Source organism: Orcinus orca, chromosome 15, assembly GCF_937001465.1.
Source record: "Orcinus orca chromosome 15, mOrcOrc1.1, whole genome shotgun sequence".
Classification (NCBI taxonomy): domain Eukaryota; kingdom Metazoa; phylum Chordata; class Mammalia; order Artiodactyla; family Delphinidae; genus Orcinus; species Orcinus orca.
In genome coordinates this window covers 87,821,291-87,841,113 of record NC_064573.1, presented here as the reverse complement: position 1 = coordinate 87,841,113, position 19,823 = coordinate 87,821,291, and the positions used below count along the sequence as shown (strand labels likewise).

General features: G+C 44.4%; 1 protein-coding gene across 12 annotated transcripts in view; it reads left to right on the top strand.

The window, feature by feature from the left end:
* The window catches only part of STX2 (syntaxin 2), a 45,432-nt gene extending 32,214 nt beyond the window's left edge, over positions 1–13,218 (top strand). For 4 of the 12 annotated variants that reach the window (XM_033440652.2, XM_049697843.1, XM_049697845.1 and 1 more), the window contains 7 exons: positions 345–418; positions 1,077–1,185; positions 3,142–3,215; positions 3,338–3,475; positions 5,659–5,769; positions 7,745–7,870; positions 11,029–13,218. In XM_033440652.2, the coding sequence (XP_033296543.1) occupies positions 345–418; positions 1,077–1,185; positions 3,142–3,215; positions 3,338–3,475; positions 5,659–5,769; positions 7,745–7,825 (587 nt within the window). In that variant the 3' untranslated portion in view covers positions 7,826–7,870; positions 11,029–13,218. Of the gene's footprint in view, positions 1–344; positions 419–1,076; positions 1,186–3,141; positions 3,216–3,337; positions 3,476–4,974; positions 5,770–7,744; positions 7,871–11,028 lie in introns of those variants that run through there. The other 8 variants (XR_007471649.1, XR_007471650.1, XR_007471648.1 and 5 more) reach the window with 8 other exon arrangements.
* The last annotated feature ends 6,605 nt before the right edge of the window (positions 13,219–19,823 follow it).

Below are 19,823 nucleotides of genomic sequence, written 5' to 3'. Positions count from 1 at the left end.
GGTTTTATTTTCTGATATCATCAGCAACTGACAATTACCAAAACTCATAAATTTACTAGGAGTTGAAAAGATAAGAAAATACATTTGAGGTTAGGCTTGAAAACCTTTCATTTTTTAGTTTAAAAGATAACTCTTGGGCTTCCCTGGTGGCGCAGTGGTTGAGAGTCCACCTGCCGATGCAGGGGACACGGGTTCATGCCGCAGAGTGGCTGGGCCCGTGGGCCATGGCCGCTGGGCCTGCGCGTCTGGAGCCTGTGCTCCCCAGTGGGAGGGGCCGCGGCGGTGGGAGGCCCGCGTACCGCAAAAAAAAAAAAAAAAAAAAACTCTTTCCTGTTTGTTTCTAGCTATTGAACAGAGTTTTGATCAGGATGAGAGCGGGAACCGGACGTCAGTGGACCTTCGGATACGCAGAACCCAGGTTGGATTGTTGGCCGTGTCTGGATTGAAGCAATGCTGAAGAATAGGTCTTCATACTTCTTCCAAATTCAGAATAATTTCATCTTTACCATCACATTACTTCTTTCAGCATTTCTGCATAAAAAAGGCATCGTATTTATAGACTCCCTCTCTAGATTATGAAGAAAAAAAGTGTATTCAGTCCAACAGCAGAATTCTGTTCTGAAGAGCAAAGAATTATCCCAGTCATTTTAGTGTTCATGGTAAAATCCTCACCGTCTATAGGTTTATGGTGCAGCAAAGTGGAATTTAGTCCACTTAACTCTACCTGACAAATGGGGATTATGTGCTCAGGCTCTGGGGACAGTCTGCCTGGGTGCCAGCCTGACCCAGTCAGCCTGTAGCTATGGACTGATTGACTTCTTGAAATGACGGTTTCACTTCTATAGAATGAGGGATAGTAATAGTATAGTAAGGTTACTGTGAAAATCAAATAAGATAATGCATTTAAAGTTCTTAGCATAGATTCTGTTATACAGTAAGTTGCTGTTAATCTTATTTTCCATTTGAAGGAGTAAGTGGCATATTAGTTTGAATCTCTATAATGTAATGTTTTTATGTATCACTTTTAATAGAAGCAATGACCAGTGTGTATTGATCTATCTTTTTTATGTTAAAAGCATTCAGTGCTGTCTCGACAGTTTGTGGAAGCTATGACCGCGTATAACGAAGCACAGACCCTATTTCGGGAGCGAAGCAAAGGCCGGATCCAGCGCCAGCTAGAAATAAGTGAGTCAGTGAACGTGCTATTTCTGTTAAAAACATATTTTTCTTCCTTAGGGTCTGACATGAAAGTATGTAACTTCAAAAAAGTAATTCCATCTCTGTTTTGGTCAATAACGTAAGCCTAAAGTGCTTTCATAGCTTCCTAGTCATTGAATCAACCAACCTATTATTCATTTAAATCCTTCAGAGAGTTCTAGGTGAGTGGACTTTAGATTACTTGTAGAGCGTTAATGAGACCTGGAAGACTCTCAACCGTCATCTCTTCCTGTATTTTTTGTGTCCCCCAACCCTTCCTGCCCCATCTCAGGGGACAGTTCCCTGTGGCTCTCGCGGTTCTGCATGTCTGGTGAGCAGACACTCGCTGCCTTTTTGCTCCAGGCTTTCTCCCGCGGGTGTCTGTCTGTGTAACAGGCAGCCTTAGAAGATGCGGCTCGTGGTTCCCTCTGGGCGGAAGGCAGTTTGCTTGCTGAATAAAGGTTAGGCAGCCTTGCTTACTCCCCACTACGGAAGGTCAGGGCTCCTCAGCTGTGACACAAGCCCCCTGTGGGTGCACCTTCCACTGGGGCTGCTCTGCGTCTCCCACGGCTTGGGGAGGGGGGAGCAGCCGTAAACGTGAACCTCATTAAATGACATTTTAAGACCTCTCTGGTGGCGCAGTGGTTAAGAATCCGCCTGCCAATGCAGGGGACACGGGTTCGAGCCCTGGTCTGGGAAGATCCCACATGCTGCGGAGCAGTTAAGCCCGTGTGCCACAACTGCTGAGCCTGCGCTCTAGAGCCCGCGAGCCACAACTACTGAGCCTGCGTGCCGCAAATACTGAGCCCACACGCCTTCTCACCGTGATGAGAAGCCCGCACACCTCAATAAAGAGTGGCTGCCGCTCGCTGCAACTAGAGAAAGCCCACACGCAGCAACGAAGACCCAACGCAGCCCCCCAAAATAAATAATGACATTTTAACATCTTTATTGAGATATAGTTGATGTACCATGTGAATGATACTCAAATTGTACAGTGCAGTGGTTTTTAGTATATTAGCACAATCAATTTTAGACCGTTTTAATCACTCCAGAAGGAAGCTTGGTGCCCGTTGTTGGGCACTTCCCATTTCTCCCCTGAGCCCCAGGCTACTGCCAGTTTATTCTCCTGTCTCTGTAATTTTGCCCATTTGGGGCATCCACATGAATGGACTCGTACAACATATGGTCTCTTGTGACTGGTCTCTTTCACTTAGCACAGTTTTTTCAAGGTTCAACCACACTCCAGCAAACACCAGTGTTTTATCCCTTTTTTACGGCTGCATCACGTTCCATTGTGTGGATGGACCACATTAACATTGTTTATCCATCCATGAGGTGATGGACATTTGGGTTGTTTCCACTTTTTGGTGATTATGAATAATGCTGCTGTGAATATTCACATTAAATGATATTTTAATTATGATGATGTTTCAATTGGGTTTTTCCAAACTTCTGTGAACCTGTTCATACACAGCATTACTAAATTTAACTCAAGGAAAAGTATTAACGCCCAAACTACAGAAAGTATTAGAGCCTCTGATGCTAATTTTGCAGTCTTTATTATGTACATTTAACATATGCTGGATCTAGTTTACCCGCTTTTCCTATAAGCCAGAGTTAAACTTGTAGGAAAACTGATATGCCAGAATGTATTATCAGTTTCGTTTTTATAGTTGTTCCTTATTCAGACTAAAATTGGATTTTATTAGTCATTCCAATTATAAGATTTTTCATGAGTGTTTTCCAGTTCTTCCTACTTCTTAGGCTTATGTTAATTTCTCTCATCGTTAATATTTGCCTAAGAAAATACATTGGAGAGGTTAGAAAAACATTGGTTGAAAATATTAACAACTCAGATTTTAGTTGCTAACTTATGGGTGCAAAAGTCATTTTTAAATATTGCTGCATTCTGAATGGAGTTTTTAATTGTTAATATTTTAGCTGGAAAAACTACCACTGATGATGAACTAGAAGAGATGCTGGAAAGTGGGAATCCCTCCATTTTCACGTCGGACGTGAGTATGCAGGTGGCTTTGTGGCCTTGTGTGTTTGTATATATACAGATGATTTTTTTTCTTTAACTTCCAGAGCAATCGTAAGTTCATTAGTATTTCTCTTCTGTTTTTGTTTTTCAAAGATTATATCGGATTCACAGATTACTAGACAGGCTCTCAATGAAATTGAGTCGCGTCATAAAGACATCATGAGGCTGGAGACCAGCATCAGAGAGCTGCACGAGCTGTTCGTGGACATGGCCGTGCTCGTTGAGACTCAGGTAGTCACACACGTCTCTGCTTCTCCGAGACAGAGAGCTGTTTTCTGTAAAATCTTACGTTTGATTCCAGTATACCTGAGAAAGCCAGTATTCTGGATGCGGTCTCGTAATTCAGCAGTTGTAGTGTTATTGCCACGTGAGACTGAAACGCTGTAAACAGCTTCAGCTTTCAACAGTGGGGGACTGGTTTACTTGAGTTATGTGTGGTGTCTCCGTAGGACAGCCTGTTAGGCAGCCACAGGCAACATCGTCTTTGTTCATGGAGGACTTTGAATGAAATATGTAAACGTTATGTGCCAGAATTTCAAGTTGACATAAGAGGGAGATACTAAACCTTACACGTGTATGTATAAACGTGAATATGTACACAACACACGCCCTTCTACTCCTGTGTGTATGTATATATGGCATGAACTCAGCTGCATGAAACAGTACTCACAGAAGGAAAGAAATATACCAAGCACTATAATAACAGTGGGCCTATGGGAATTTTAGTCTTCTTCTCTAAAATATATGTATTTTCAAGTTTTCTGTAAGGACCATATACTAGAGTAACAATTGGGAGAAATGTATGAAAGAATAAGCCCCAAAGGGGATACACTGTGACGTAACTAGAAGCTTATACTTGCCACGCGGTGTCTAGTACCACCGGCACGGGGTGACGGGGGTGTGAGGAGACCCTGTGAGGAACTGAGGAAGTTGATACAGATTTTTGAAAACAGAAAATTCAGTGTGAAGCACAAGCCGGTGGTTCCAGTTGGGTTTGTGGCTGTGCTTGCGCTTCCTCTCGTGATGCTGAATGAGGTCCTCCGTGACTTTGCAAGCGCGTGAGGCTCGCCCTCGGTCACTCACTGATCAGTGGGCCATTGAGTTCAGCTGACCGCCCCGTGAAGGGGGAGCATTCGTACCAAGTCATCTTAGGATTCACGTCACACTCACGTCCTCGCTCCTGCGGAGGCTGGTTTCAGGATCTCTTGTGTCCTCTAAGAAGGTTCGAGTCTGACTAGCCTATTTCTCATTGCCTGGGTTATGTAAGGATCACTGGGAAGTCCATCCAGGTGCCAGGTTCATCCTCCACATCGCCACTAACATTTGAAGAACAGTGTTTACTTTGAGGAACCTTGTCATAAAAATGTGTGCAGAGCTGCAGTGCGGTGCATTTGCAGTGTAGCGCGGGGACGGGGCAAGCTCACCCCTTCTGCTGGGAGGGCCCGTGCCACTCACGGTGCGGGGACGGGGCAAGCTCACCCCTTCTGCTGGGAGGGCCGGTGTGCCACTCACCGTGCAGAAGGGGGAGAGGTGGGAGTCTGGCTGCCACCAGCTTCTTGTTTTCAGGAAGGAAACCAGTTAGACAATAAGACAATCAGTGATTCGTTTTGTTATTACTAAAGATTTTAGAGCGCCTTGGGCTTTTAATTAGGATTATTCGATGTCAGATGTATTAGCCGCCATTAGAAAAATCGATGTGTTCTTAGCTTTGTTCCGTTGTTTCCTTTTAGAAGTCTGTTAGTGCCGCATTATATTGGCTCGTCTAATTCAACATGTGCGTTTAATCAAAGCTTACTAGTAAGTTTACACGTGTGAATGAGTAAGTTAACTGTGCGCCATTCTTCAGTGCTTTACCACTCACTGCTGCAGATTGTGTCTGCCGGTGGACAGAAGACCAGGTAATGTGTTGTCACCCCACATTTCACTGGATGCACCTCATTAATTTAGTCAGCTTAGTGGCCACCGTAAGCTATTCTGAGGTTACTGTATTTTGAAGATATTGCAGCAATCTTCTACCCATTAGAAAAGATGTCATTCTTCGTCCACTATATGTACGTGCATAATAGTAAATATTCGCTTAGCCTAAAGCTAGTCGCCTCCCGTTCACTGCGCCCATCTTTAAAGAGTGTTCTCATGTTAAAGCATATCTCAAAGTCTACATGATATGCCTTCAGTTATCAGCATTGTTGCCCATCCCTTTTAGTTCTTTTTATAGTATAAGTTGGATTTTGATTATTCTGCATATTGTACATTAATAATGGTCTCATCTTTTTGTAAATGTGAAAAAAAATTCGGTGTCCATTACACGCACGTTATGTTCCTGTGGAAACTTTACTGCTGCTCTGTGGCTGTCTTAAGATACACAATTAAGTCATTTGAAAGTATCTCCTAAGTTTGAAACTTTCTGTTTTAAGGGTGAAATGATCAACAACATAGAAAAAAACGTTATGAATGCCACAGACTATGTAGAACATGCTAAAGAAGAAACGAAAAAAGCTATTAAATATCAAAGCAAAGCAAGAAGGGTGAGTTTGGTCCTTAAGAATTAAAGTGCGTTTTTCTCTGGATTTGGTTTTGAGTGTGCGTACATCGATGCAAGCCCACTTAACAGGTATTCCAAGAAATGAAAACTTGTTACATTAATGTTTCATTTGAAAACTGAAGTAATTCTTTTTGCTAAAACGTTTGAAGTTTATCAGATAAGTTATGTTGACTGTGAACCCTGTTGGTTTTAAGTAATGAAAACCCTTTGCAGCCGAAGTCGGTCTCTCTGCTTTTCTCAGTTGCATGGGTTCCAATTCCAGAGTTCTCTGTGTCTTGGGCCATTATGTGGAGGGACATAACGAAACTCATGGGACTGGAAGTTCTAAAAACCATTGGTTACACATCTTATGCAGTGAACACTTTATTCTTTGTTTACGTTATTTGCTAATCCTTTGGTTTGGAGGAAAGACGAGAATTATTTGAGACCGTGGACCAAAGACGTTACATAGCACTCGCGTTGAAGCTTTGTAAATGAGTTTTAGTATCTTTATCTGAATCTTAACGTGTGTCGTGTGTGAGTGAAAGCTCTTCTAAGAAAACAGCGAAACCACAGAATTAAGTTCTGATTCAGGGACTGGAAAACTGTGTCTCACTGTGTGACCTCACCCATTACCTCTTGGTCCCTTTCTCTCCAGTGTGGAAAGGAGCAACACGAAGCACCAAACCCGTGCTTTCAGGGCCTGTCACCCTCCCACCTGCTGGGAGACGGCTGCCTCAGTGCCAGTCAGGGGAGGTTTCCAATGTGATGGCAAAAAAGGGAGTTTCAAAAACTCCTTGTAAAGAGGGAGTTTCAAAACGTTCAGGAAACATAGTCAGATTCTGAGCGCGGATTTACCCGTAACAATGGCCCATGGACGTTCTCAAATAAGATGCACGTCTGGGCTTTAATGTCAGCCTGCAAAGCATCTCACCCTGCTTTTTCTTGGGAATATCTGAGTGTTAATTATCTCTGAGACATAAGACATGGTTTCTTACATAATTCCGTGTTACCACCTTTTGAAATATTGACCTTTAAAGTAAAGTGAGGTGATGAGGTCCGCGTGTGAAGTGCTTTGGCTGGTCCAGGCACGAAATGGACTTTCACTTAAAAAAAATCATTAAAAAAGGGCAGTTCCCTTCCTTTCTCCATGACCTAAACAGCACGTCAGTCCAACGAAAATTTCCATGAGAAGTTCCCTGGTTTTACAGAGATAAAAGGTGGTCGGGGGATACGTCTTATCCTGAACCGGCAGAGCAAGCCTCGTTCTGGCAGGTGGCTGGGAGCAGTGCGCTACCTGGAGTGGCCACTGGTCAGAACGTGATGTTTTGTTTCAAAAATTATTACCATCTCTCTGACTCAAGGCCTGGCATCTGAAACCACACACAGCTTGCTCAGCTTCTCCCTCTGCTGTTAGGTGCGTGGTTGTTGAGATGTTGGCCGTCCCTCCCCTCTCCCGGTGTCCTGGTTCCATTCCCGGGGCAGCTGAGTTAGCCCCTGAGAGACCAGACGGCCCTAGTGGAGTGTGGTTTGTTTTACACGGTGTGGCAGGGGCAGTGAAGGACTTAACGGCCAGTAACAAACAAACAAGAAAGAAAAGAGTGTAGGGGCTTATTACATAGATAACTGATTTCTGAGTTCACTGACCTGGCTACATAGCTCTGTATACGTGAAAAAAAATCAGCTGTATGTCTCAGTCCATCAGAAATTTACTGAAAGAATGTGGTCATGCAGCTTTCTCATTGATGAAACCTAATATTTCGAGTTCTATAACAGTTTATCTCCAAGTAGTCTGACCTCATTAAATTAAAAACCCGTCTTTATGAGAACTGAAAGTTGTCAAGCAGAATTAATCGATGTCCCATAACTTAGATTTTAAAACGAATTCCAATAGAGTCTTTGATTTTAAATGAATGATGTCCTCTAACACGGCGGTGTGGAATTAACCACGATGTAATCGGCTTGCTTTTCTTTGACAGAAAAAGTGGATAATTGTTGCTGTGTCACTAGTTCTGGTGGCTGTGGTTGCTCTAATTATTGGCTTATCAGTTGGCATGTGATGTGGTGGCTGACGTCAGCGTGCATGCCTCCCTGCCGGCGCGGCAGTAAGTAACTCAACTAATCTGCTTGTTCACTCGCCCAATTAGCTAATGGTGGTACTTTGCCCAATTAACAACTACTGGAAAGCAATGAGAGGCTGCCAGTGGAGCGTTTGCCTGACTTCTGTGCCGAGAGCCAGCGTAGGCCGGGCGGCCGTGCACTTCTAAACCAGGGTCGTCTCCCTGGTGGTTTCGAAGCCTCGGCTGGGTTTGCCTCTGTTACTAAATGTGACGGCGGCGCAGGCGGCAGCCCCTGACTCTCCAGTCTTCTGTTTTTGGTCCGGGAGGATGCTCCCTTCTTAAAGGAGCCCTTCATTAGTGGAAGAACCTTAGCAGTGAGGATTAATTCTCAATTAAAAAACTAAACTGTAATGTTTAATTTATCTCTTAAGTTTTAACTCTTCTATAAGTGCAACAGCTGAAAGTTGCTCTGTGAACTCTGTTTATTTACTCATCATTTTACTGTGGAATTAGAGGGAATGGAACGAGAGCTGTGAAGAACACTCAGTGGAATTGAAAGACTTCGTCTCCCTTGTTTCCATTTGTCAGCGTCTAGGTTGTTGTAAATGTGGCCGCATTAAAGAGAAACCTTGTGCTGAGTGAGCATGCCTGTTAATCCTTAAGGATTCGGAATACAGAAGATATTCAGTTCTTTATTTAGAGTATCTTTATTTTTGTTTTCTGTGTGAGTATCACCCCTCTCCAAACTTCAGTAGATTTTGTGTTTTTCCTCCGTTTTTTTTATGCATTTGGAATCATCCTTCTTGCATTAACTCTTAAGTTAGAATGCTGCCTGGTGTATTAAATTTGGACATACCAGTTATTTATCTTAAAACGTTTGTTTGGCGTGATCATTGTGATTAAAATTATATCTAGATTGTGACAAGTGGTCCTCGATGAATTCATTATTTTATCGTGAAAGCAACTGCTGGCTTGGTAGACACTTGGCACTTTCTTAAAGAGAAGACGAGGAGTTTCTCAGTGTGAGCATCTGTGCACTGAGGACCCGCCACAGGCGAGGGGCCCTTGCAGTTACTGTCCCAGCGTTCACATGAGCCACCACCTTGCACTCGAGGTAGTTCCCGTTAGAAGCTCTGGGATGTGGAGTTTTTTAGCGATCCACTTTTTCAGAAGGCGGAAGGAAGGAAGGCTCTCTGTTTTCATCAGGCAGGATGTTCATGTATCCTTCCATGCTTTCCTATTACGTCTGCTGAAAAAGTGGTATATGTGATTTCCCTTCATTAATAATGATGGTATTTAAAAACTATTTTTATAATTTTTTATGAACTATGTATTTTCTTAGCTTTTCCTAGTGGCCATAATATGGCTAGTTGGATGTGCTTCCACTAAAGATAAACTTAATTTTAGATTGGATGCTGTGGTGATGCGGTGGAACGAGGGCAGGCTCCTCCCAGCAGGGTTCCCTGGGAGCCTTGGGCTTTGCTGTGTGCCCTGGGCCTGGCCCAGTGGTGTACCTTCATGCCTTTAAGCACGAATGAACACAAAACAACGCTCATTAATAAGAAGCACATCAGAGAGCACACCAACAGGTTTTTTTTTTTTTTTTTTTTTTTAACACAAACGCAGTGGTTGGTGTCTTTAATTATACTTTTGAAAAACTACTCTTGCAGCAGGTAGTTCGGCACAGCCCTCCTCGGGGCCTGTAGGCCTGTGTGGAGGGAATCCTACTCCCTGGAGCCCTGCAGCGAGGCCAGGGTGCCCGGTTTTCTATCCAACGACACTGCCAAGAGGACACGTGGCCCAGGATTTACGTGTAGTAGGTGGTGGCTTGACTCCCAGGGGTGTGCGTGGGCCACCAAGGAGAAGTCCAGGCATTTGGCTTGAGTTGTGAGCAGGTTATTGGGCAAGAATGGTCATTAAATCTATGGCATTGAGAGTGCAGGAGCTCAGCTATCGTGGAAGTCAGGAGAGCACCTCTGGAAGCCAGATGTGGAAGCAAGCACGCACTTACGTGCTACCCAGAGACTCGGCAGTGAGAGTCAGAGTCTCCTGGTTCTCTAAGGTGGTTGGGGGCAGTGAGGTTGACAGGGGCATGTGGAGCAGGTTCTGGAGCTGAAGGGCGATGCCAGTGGGAAAGGAGGGGTGATAGGCTGAAGGAAAAAGGTGTGTCTAGAAAGGTGCTGAGAGAGGCTCCCCGAGAGACACGTGAGGACGATGCGAACATGGTCGGGACCACGTCCTCGCTTTCCAGGAAATGCCGTAACGTTAACAAGCAACAGGAAGTTTGAGGGCGTGATGTCCTGAAGGCAGTGGTCCCGGGGTTCTGCATAATGGACGTGAGGGTTTACCGAGGGGCCCGGCCGTGCTCCCCTTCATGCAGTAATCGATGGCGCTCTTGGCAGGCTAACACCGATGCAGAGCTGGCCGGTTTGAGCAGCTGTGATTTCTCAGATGAAAGTGTGCCATGAGTTCGGTAACTGTAATTTAAAATGATGAATCTCTGCTGTTTACAAAGAGAACTGGAAGTCAGACAGCGTGGTGTGCCTTTCACCTTCGTGAACTCCTCCTGTTCTCCCGCAGGCCAGACGGGCTTCCCGGAGAGGCTAGATTTCTTAAGCCAAAGGTTGTTTAGCTTTTCAGCTGTGCGAGGGCTTGTTAATAGACAGCAAAAAGTTACTGTTAATATTGCCTTGCTCTGGGCCCCGGATGCAGCAGGAGACCGAGTTAATGGCTTGTTGATTTCTTCCTTGTATCACACCTCAATGTAAAAAAAGGTATAAATAAGATTTTTTTCAGCAAGTGAGAAATAAATCCATTTAAAGTTTTAAAAAGATGTACAATGCATCCAAGAAATAACTGTTTGGGATTTTCTTGTGATCAATAGAACGTGTTCATGAAGACCCCACATGGTGTCAAGTAGACATTGCCTTTTACCTCCAGGAGTAAATAGTTGTTGTCTTAATAATACGTATTTTAAGTTATTAAATTCATTTAATATACATGTGTCTATAACTTAGTGCTTTGCCTCTGGAACTTTCCTTCCCCACCCCTCCCTTTTCTATGACCTGTAGGGGTTCGTTCTTGTTGATGGGCTTGTATTTTAAACATCTCAAATTCCAGGAGACTTTTGTTAGGAAATGACGTTAGTGATTTCTTTCCTTTGATATCTTGCAAATTAATACATGTTTTTCTTTATCTTGCAGAAAATGATGTTCATTATTATTTGCGTAGTTATTTCGCTTGTGATCCTTGGAATTATCCTGGCAACAACATTGTCATAGCAACCATGTCCCAAGAGCCGTTTATCCTTGGAGTCAGACCACATCTGCAGCAAATGAGCCTCCTCCCATTTCATGAATGAATCCTAGACATTGTGACACGTGGCATTGAGTGCTGACTTTTTATTAGTGAATTCAAGGAGAAAACGCAACAGAATGTATTGTTTGGTGAGAAAAGCGGAATGGATGTGATGAGTTAACCCAGACATCCTCGGACTCTACGTAACACACCACGAAAAATTAACAATGTGAAACTGGTTTCAATGGCCTTAAAATAAGGAATTATTGAAATTTTCAGTTTTTTTTATATTTCAGTGTTAAAAATGTATGTGAGGTTTAATTAGGAATGTCTTATGTTATGAAGCTCTTAGATGTGAGGTCTAAGACTTTCTTCCCTCTCCCAGCTAACATGCTGATTGAGACGTTTTTGTACTGTGTTTGTGTTTATGTTTGCAAAAATTATTTTTATTATCACAGAGCTGTTTTGTAAGATATCTACAATTTTAAATGTTTATAAATTGTTTAATATATTAACATCTTAATTTACTCCAATTTTATATATTAACTATTGCCTTTTAAAAGAAATAGGAAGGTTCATGATATTAGAGCCATTTTTGCACAGTTGTTTACAAAGTTTGCCATCGGCCTAGAAGACATTGGTTGCAAGGTTCCCCCAAAAGCCTTTGTAGTGCCTTCTGTTAAAATTGATTTATAAGGTTTAAATGCGCCCAACACCCTGCGGGAAAAGCTCGATTATTGTACTCAGCTCCATTTCAGCTGTGTCATTACCCAAGATAATAAATTAGTTACTGCACTGTAAAGACAATGGTCTCTTCTTTTACTCATTACAAAATAAGGTTTGTGATTCCCTGTTTAACACTGATAAAGTCTCAATTTAAGATGGTGATAAAACCAAATTTTAAACTCAAGGGGATTATTCCCAGACATTACGTAATTCTTTTAAATTTCAGCCGTTGTACAGATCACCTAAATGTTCTTGTTCAGTACCTACTCTTCTGCTAAACTTTAAAAGTTAATTCCCAAAGTTTACAGGAATCTTTGATAATTAACATTTTTATTACTCATTATTTTTAGTATAATATGCTTTATTTTTAGACTGTAAAATGTATGAAATCTTACTAGTGAATGCACATCTATAAGATAGCATCTCGTCAAAATTTTAAATGAACATGTGAAGGATACTCAGAATATAGTTAACTCTTATTACTTCTGTATGCGATTGTGTAAGCACAAGACTGTATTTAACGTTGGCTTGAAAACTGATATAGATACGCTTGACTGCAAACTGTTAAGTGTGAATTATATTGGACCGTTTAGAAACTGTGTTCCTTATTCAGTACAATTATGAATTTCACTCATTCATACTTTATACATCTAACTGCTTAGTTTAGGCTTAAGTCTGTATTTATGCATTTTATTTACTTGCTGGTCATCACTGTGTAGTCCGAATTCCTATAGGAGTATCCTGGCTCTAGCATATATATTTCTTAAATCTTTAAAAAGCCTGTCAGTGGGACACGCTCCCTGATTTGTGCTTAAGTTGAAGGTGTGACTTGTCCTGAAGGATATTTAAATTTCTAGAGATCATGCTTGTATTAATGTAACTTTTGTACATCCAAACATTTGTCTGTATGATTATGTCCCTGTGCGGAGGAACTTTGTGCTCCCCCTGTGTCCCACTGTTCCCTTCAAGTTAAGTCTTTTTAGTCCCCACCTCTCATAATAATTCTTACTGTATTTTTTCAAGACATTCTTTCTGGATTTGAAGTACTTACTGAATCTGTGTTTTCTAGTTGAAGATATGGAAGTGCTTTTTGATTTGTACTTAGGTGTTTAAGTCATCCATCAGGTAACACATTTTGTATGTCTAAGCCTCATGTACCTATTTGAAATGAGATTTTTAAAAATACACATACAGGTTCATTTGTTACTTTTTATCATTTCTTCAAATATTTCATGTTTACATTAAAAAAAATCTCAGAGAACCAAAAAAGAAATATTTACTTTCTGCCTCGTGTTCATTTCTGTAAAGATTTTTGGGGAGATATTTTATTGCATATCCATTAATAAATTCTACTATGAAAATCACCTCTGGCCATTATGTGTAATGATATAATGTGAGTTAATAATTTTAGGTGTTTTTGATTGTTTTATTTATTACTGTTGTTATTATTACAAGCTTCTGTGGTTCGTGTCTCAGATATCAGCAGGACATACTAAGGAACCCACCTGAATTCTTGCTATTAACAACTGCCAATCCAGGGGTTTTGACTTTGAATGCTTCTGCCAGTTTGACAGGTTCTCATGAACATTTATTAACAGGGCGACCCCCTCCCCCCATATTCTGAGTTATTTAGCCTCTATACCTTCCTTAATCCTCTTTTAGTTTTTATTAGGTGGAATTTCCTTAATCCATAACCCTTACTAAATTCTAACCATGCTGGAAAGTGATGTTCAAAATCCAGAATATAGAAAAAGAAAGAGGGGCTTCCCTGGTGGCGCGGTGGGTGAGAGTCGCCTGCCGATGCAGGGGACGCGGGTTCGTGCCCCGGTCCGGGAGGATCCCACGTGCCGCGGGGCGGCTGGGCCCGTGAGCCATGGCCGCTGAGCCTGCGCGTCCGGAGCCTGTGCTCTGCAACGGGAGAGGCCACAACAGTGAAAGGCCCGCGTACCGCGAAAAAAAAAAAAAAAAAAAAGACAAATAAGCTAGTCCTGGAGCACATCAGTCCATGGAGGGGGACCCTGACACGTGACCTGTAACTGCCTTTTCCTCTACTTCGCAGGGACTTTCAAGCTGCAGTCTTGATGTGCACATTCAGTAATTTAGTGCCTTTGTCTATGCTTCTTCAAGAATACGAAGCTTATCGCCTGAATGGAGTTTTCGGGTTCGCACCCTTGGGCATTTCCGGGTGGAAAGGTACCCAGAGGGCGGGGAAGCAGCCCCTCCGGGTGGGAGGTGGCCGTTCAGCTTCCCTTGGAGGCTTTGTCTGGGGCACTGCGGGCCAAGGTCACTGCCCGCCAGCCGCATCTCAGAGCTCAGAGAGACACGCCTTCCCAAGGTTCGGGCACCCACGCCGCGCCAGGGTCTCCACACCTGCTCTGTCGACGGTGGCCCCGGAGGGTGGAGCGGACATCCGGGGACGGGGCGGGGGCCGGCTTGCGAGTCAACCAGCGGCCGCGTCCTTTCTGGGACCTCTTCCAACGAATTGTTGTTAATTTCTTCCCTAAAGCGAAGCCCACATCCTTCCACAGGTTTAAAGGGTGGCACCCCCAGGTCAGGGGGCCGGGCCCCCGGGGGTTCAGGGGTCAGGGTTGGGGGGCAGGCCGGGGGTCAGTCTGCATCTTCTCCTGGCTGTGACTCGTGTGCTTGGCGAGAACCCCTGTGACAACTGAGGCTACTGTTTCAGCTAACACGCAGCACGTTTCCCTGGGCCATGACGGTGAGCCTCAGGGAGAACGGACTCCAGAGGGAGACGAGGGCGAAGCCCGGCCTCTGGAGGGCAGCCGAGCAAGGCCTGGGGGCGTCTCCGCCTGGTTTCCAGAGCGCAGCGCACGCCGCACATATGTTGCTTCCTCCAGCGCCGGGGCCCGCCTTGCTTAAGACTGGACGCAGGGTGTGATGTGGACGGGACGGCGCGCTCTGCGGAGGCGTCCCGCGTCCGAGCTGCCGGCGGGCTGAAGACGCACCTACGCCTCCGGAGAGGACGCTGTGTACGTACGTCTACGGCCGTAGACGGCCGTCGTTTCGTCTGCCGCTCGGGCAACATCCGGTCGTCATTTCCGGTCTTGCCTCCCTTGAACGAGCAGGTTTCTAAACCAGGAAAACGGTTAAGGGCCGGCCTGTGAGAAAGGGGTAAGTTCCAGAAAAGGCAGCGTGGTCCGGGCGAGCGAGGGCAGTGGGTCGGCAGGTTCAGACGGCGGGCCTGTGACCTCTGTCGACTGCAGAAAAATGCACAACCTAAAAGTGGAGATGTTTTATTTGGTGTCTTTATTGAGGCTGTAAGCCCGGGATACGGCCTCTCAGATCGCTCCGAGGGGCCGCTCCAAAGAGGTCGGGGAGTAGCCAGGATGTATAGGAGTTTTTGTTGGAAAAAATCAAAAAACAAAACAAGTAGTCGAACATCAGGAGATTGCTGCTAATCACAAAAACAGACACATCTCAGCGTAATGATTTTAGTGCTTTTCTATGTATGGGAGATGCAGGAGTCTGGGCTCATTGAAGTGATACCTTGGATGTGCACCTTAGCTGTCTAGGGCCAGTGTGCTGCTTTTCTCCATCCTGAATCCCCTCAGGGTGCCCAGTCAGGGCGGCCACAGTGGTGATGGCTTGAGAGTGGCCAACATTCACTGTTTACTGAAATGGCAGGCGATGTATATATTTTTAATTGAAGTCTAGTTGATTTACAGTGTTGTGTTAATTTCTGCTATGCAGCAAAGTGATGCGGTTACACATAAATGTCCACTTTTTCAAATATTCTTTTCCAGTTTGGTTTATAGCAGGCTATTGAACATAGTTCCCTGTGCTCTACAGTAGAACCCTGTTGTTGATCCATTCTATATATACTAGTTTGTCTCTGCTAATTCCAAACTCCCAATCCTTCCCTCCCCCACCCCCTCCCCCTTGGCAACCACAAGTCTGTTCTCTATGTGTGTGAATCTGTTTCTGTTTTGTAGATATGTTCATTTGTGTCATATTTTAGATTCCACGTATAAGTATTATGACAAATATGGTATTTGTCTGACTCACTTCACTTAATATGATGGTCTCTAGTTGCACCCATGTTGCTGCAAATGGCATTACTTTGTTCTTTTTTATGGCTGAGTAGTATTCCATTGTGTGTGTGTGTGTGTGTGTGTGTGTGTGTGTGTGTGTGTATACACACACATCTTTATCCATTCCTCTGTTGATGGACATTTAGGTTGCTTCCATGTCTTGCCTGTTGTGAATGGTACTGCTGTGAACATAGGGTGCAGGCAATATTCTTTCCCCACACCTCGGTCCCCTCCTCTGCGGAACAGAGGGTGGGAGTCCTGGAGAGCCTTCCCGGACTGTAGTTGAGGTTTACGGTTACCTCACCTAAGTTGGTCCTTCTGGAAGGAGACTGTGGAGAACGCTCCTGGGCAGAAACCCCTATGGAGACAGCGGCTGGCACGGCGGTAGCGCTGCTGCTATGTCCCCGTGCCAGTCGTGCTTCCGGCTCGTCATGGAGTTTCCTGGGCAGGTCCAGGCCCTGTCGTCCAAGGGCAGATTTGGGACGATGTGAGATGACTGGATTCGGTGTTGATAGAGCAGCAAGGAGGACTGTGATAGTGAACAGCCTGGAGGAGCAGCTGCAGACACAGTCCCGCCTGCCGAGCGGGAGGCCAGGTGGCCAGGCAGCGGGTGAGACTGTGGACGGAGATCCAGCTGAGGGTCTCAGTGTCCAGTGTACCCAGGGTGGGGGGGGGCGGGCGGGCGGACAGACAGCAAAGGCTGCCTGAAGTGCAGAGCACAGGTAACGGGTAGACCAGATGGGGGACCGTGACACCCCGCAGCAAAGATATGAGTGATGGGGTGTGGCCAGGGAGGCAGGCGGGAGGCTGAGGACAATGGCCGCGTGTGGACAGAGCTCTCCAGCTGCTTCCCATGTGCCCAGAGGGGATCTGCTCCCCCTGGGCTCAAAGCCCCCCAGAAATCCCCGTCTGCAAGCTGGGGTGGCCTTGGGCCGTAGGGCTGGGTCTTGCAGGACCAAGACTTGGTCCACGTAGCTCCCGGCACCCGTGTCTTTCTGTGCTTCCCCAGACGTGGAACTCTGAGCCCCTGGCTTGTCCTGGAGGCCTGGGTGCAGTGAGGCGGGGGGTGGGGGGGGAGGGGAGGGTCTCAGTTTGCTTAAAGGGCAGAGGCCGAAGGCCTGGGGTGATAGGAGTGTGTTGCCTGCCACACCTTGATCTTTTTAAAAGTGCCATTTATTTATTTATTTATTTGGTTGCACCGGGTCTTAGGTTGCAGCATGTGGGCTCCTTAGCTGCAGCAGCATGTGGGATCTAGTTCCCCGACCAGGGATCGAACCTGTGCCCCCTGCACTGGGAGCGCAGGGTCTTACCCACGGCGCCACCAGGGAAGTCCCTTAAGTGCTTTCTGAGGTATAATTTACCATGAATTCATCCGTCATAACTGCATAATGCTATGATTTTTAGTAAATCTGTAGACTTGTGTGACCATCACGATCTTCCAGCTTCGGAACATTTCCATCAAAAATGTCCACTTGTTGCCAATCCTTGCCTCCCGCTCCCAGCACGAGGGGCCTCTCGTCATGCTTTCTCTTTATAAATTTGTCTTTTCTGGACATTTCATGTATTGAATACTTGGAATCATACAGTACGTAGTCTTTGATATCTGCGTCCTTTCACTTAGCATAATGTAATGGAGGGCCATGCATTTTGTAGCTTGAATCAGTAGTGTGTTCCTTTTTATTGCTTTTTATGGTGGACCACACTTGGTTTATCCATTCCCCAGTTCACAGACATTTGAATTATTTCCAGTTTTAGCGTTTTAGCTATTACGCGTAATGCTGCTATGAACCTTTGTGTGCATATATCTGTGGACATCTGTTTTCATTTCTCTCGGGTAGGTTCCTAGGTGTGGTATTGCTGGGTCATATGGAAGTTTATGTGAAGCTGCCAGACTGTTTTCCCAGTGCTGTACCATTTAACACGTGCCCCAGTGATGGGTAAGGATTCCAGATTCTCCGCGTCCTGACATTGGGTCTCGACTATCTTTTTTAGTATAACAATGCTTGTGGGTGCGGAGTGCTATCTTACTGTGGTTTTAATTTGTATTTCTCCACCGTTTAATGACGCTGCACATCCTTTCATGTGTTCGTTAACCACTCATATATCTTTTTTAGTGAAAGATGCGTTATATCTTTTGTACACTTTAAAAATTGGGCTGTCTTATTTTTGAGTGGTAAGAGTTCTTTGTGTATTCTGGGTAAAATGATTGTTTTACACAATCTTGTGACTTAAAGAAGTTAAGAGAAAGCTGTCTTTGCAGCGCCTTTTATGTTAACACACCTATTTACATTTCTGGTGCCTTTCATTTCTCCCTGCAGATTCAAATCACTGTCTGGAATCATTTTATTTCAGCTAAAAGGACTTCCTTTAGTATTTCTGTAAGACAGTTTGCTAGTAGCAAATTCTCTCAGTCTTCCTTTATCTGGGAATGCCTTAATTTCACCTTCAGTTTTGAAGGGCTCGTTCTCTGGACATTGACCTGTTGGTTCACAGTTCTTTCCTGATTTCAGCTCTTTGAATATGTCATCCCATTGCTTTCTGTTCCCCGTTGTTTCACTGAGCTGTTATCGTTTGGGTTTTAATGGCATTGACGCTCCCCTGTATCAGATGTCATTTTTCTCTTGCTGCTTTCGGGGTTTTCTTGTTGTCTTTCAGGAGTTTGATTATGAGGGGTCCAGGTATGGATCTCTGAATATTTTGGGGAGCTTTTGCCCAGTATTTTTTCAAGTATTTTCTCCAGCTCCTTCTCTTCTTTTCTCCTGGCACTCCGCTTACATGTATATTGGTGTTCTTGACGCTCTCCTCCACGTCTCTGAGGGTCACTTCATTTGTCTTCAATACAGTAAGTCCCCTACATGTGAATGAGCTCCGTTCCAAGAGTGCGTTTGTAAGTCCAATTTATTCGTTAAGTCCAACAAAGTCAGCCAAGGTACCCAACTAACTCAGTCGGCTACATAGTACTGTACTGTAATAGGTTTATAATACTTTTCACACAAATAATACATAAAAAACAAACACAAAAAATAAAAACATTTTTGATCTTATGGTACAATCCCTTGAAAAGTACAGTAGTGCCGTACAACAGCTGGCACACAGGGGCTGGCATCGAGTGAACAGGCAGGAAGAGTTACTGACTGGAGGAGGGAGGGAGGTGGGAGATGGCAGAGCTGAAGGATCGTCAGCCATAGCAGACGGAGGGCGACCTGCAATTGCACTCATGCCTGACGCTGATGGCTCACACGTACGCATCTTTGAAACTTCGCAGCTTGAAGGTTTGTATGTAGGGGACTTACTGTATTTTTTCTTTTGTTCTTCATATTGGGTAGTTTCTACTGCTGTAACTTCAGGTTCACTGATTCTTTCTTCTACCACCTTGAATCTACTGTGGAACCCTTGTAGTATATTTTTCTTCATCTCAGTTATCCTACTTTTCAACTCTAATTTTTTCAAATGGGTCTTTTTTAGAAATGTAGTTTCTGTCCATTTGAGACTCTCTATTTGTTGACTCATTACTGTCATACTTTTAATTCTTTAAGCATAGTTTCTTTCAGTTCTTTGATCAGATTTATAACAGTTGCTATGAACTCTTTGCTACATTGAAAATCTGGGGGCCCTGAGAGACATTGTCTATTGATTGCTCTTTTCCTGAGTATGAGTCCCAGTTTATTGTTTCTTTGCATATCTCACCATTTTTCGTCTCAAACTGGACCTTTTAGATAATATATTGTCTCTGCATTATTTACCTGTTACCCGCATCCTGATCTCCCGCTTAAGGCCTGTTGCTGCTGCATCTCAGTTTGTTTATTTCTTTGTTTCTTTGCTTAGTAACTTGCCTAGGCTGAATCTGTGAGGTCTCACTCTATGGTGTGTGGCTGTCAGTTTTTATCCTTAATTCGTGTCCTTATCTTAAGCCTACTTTCCTGAGG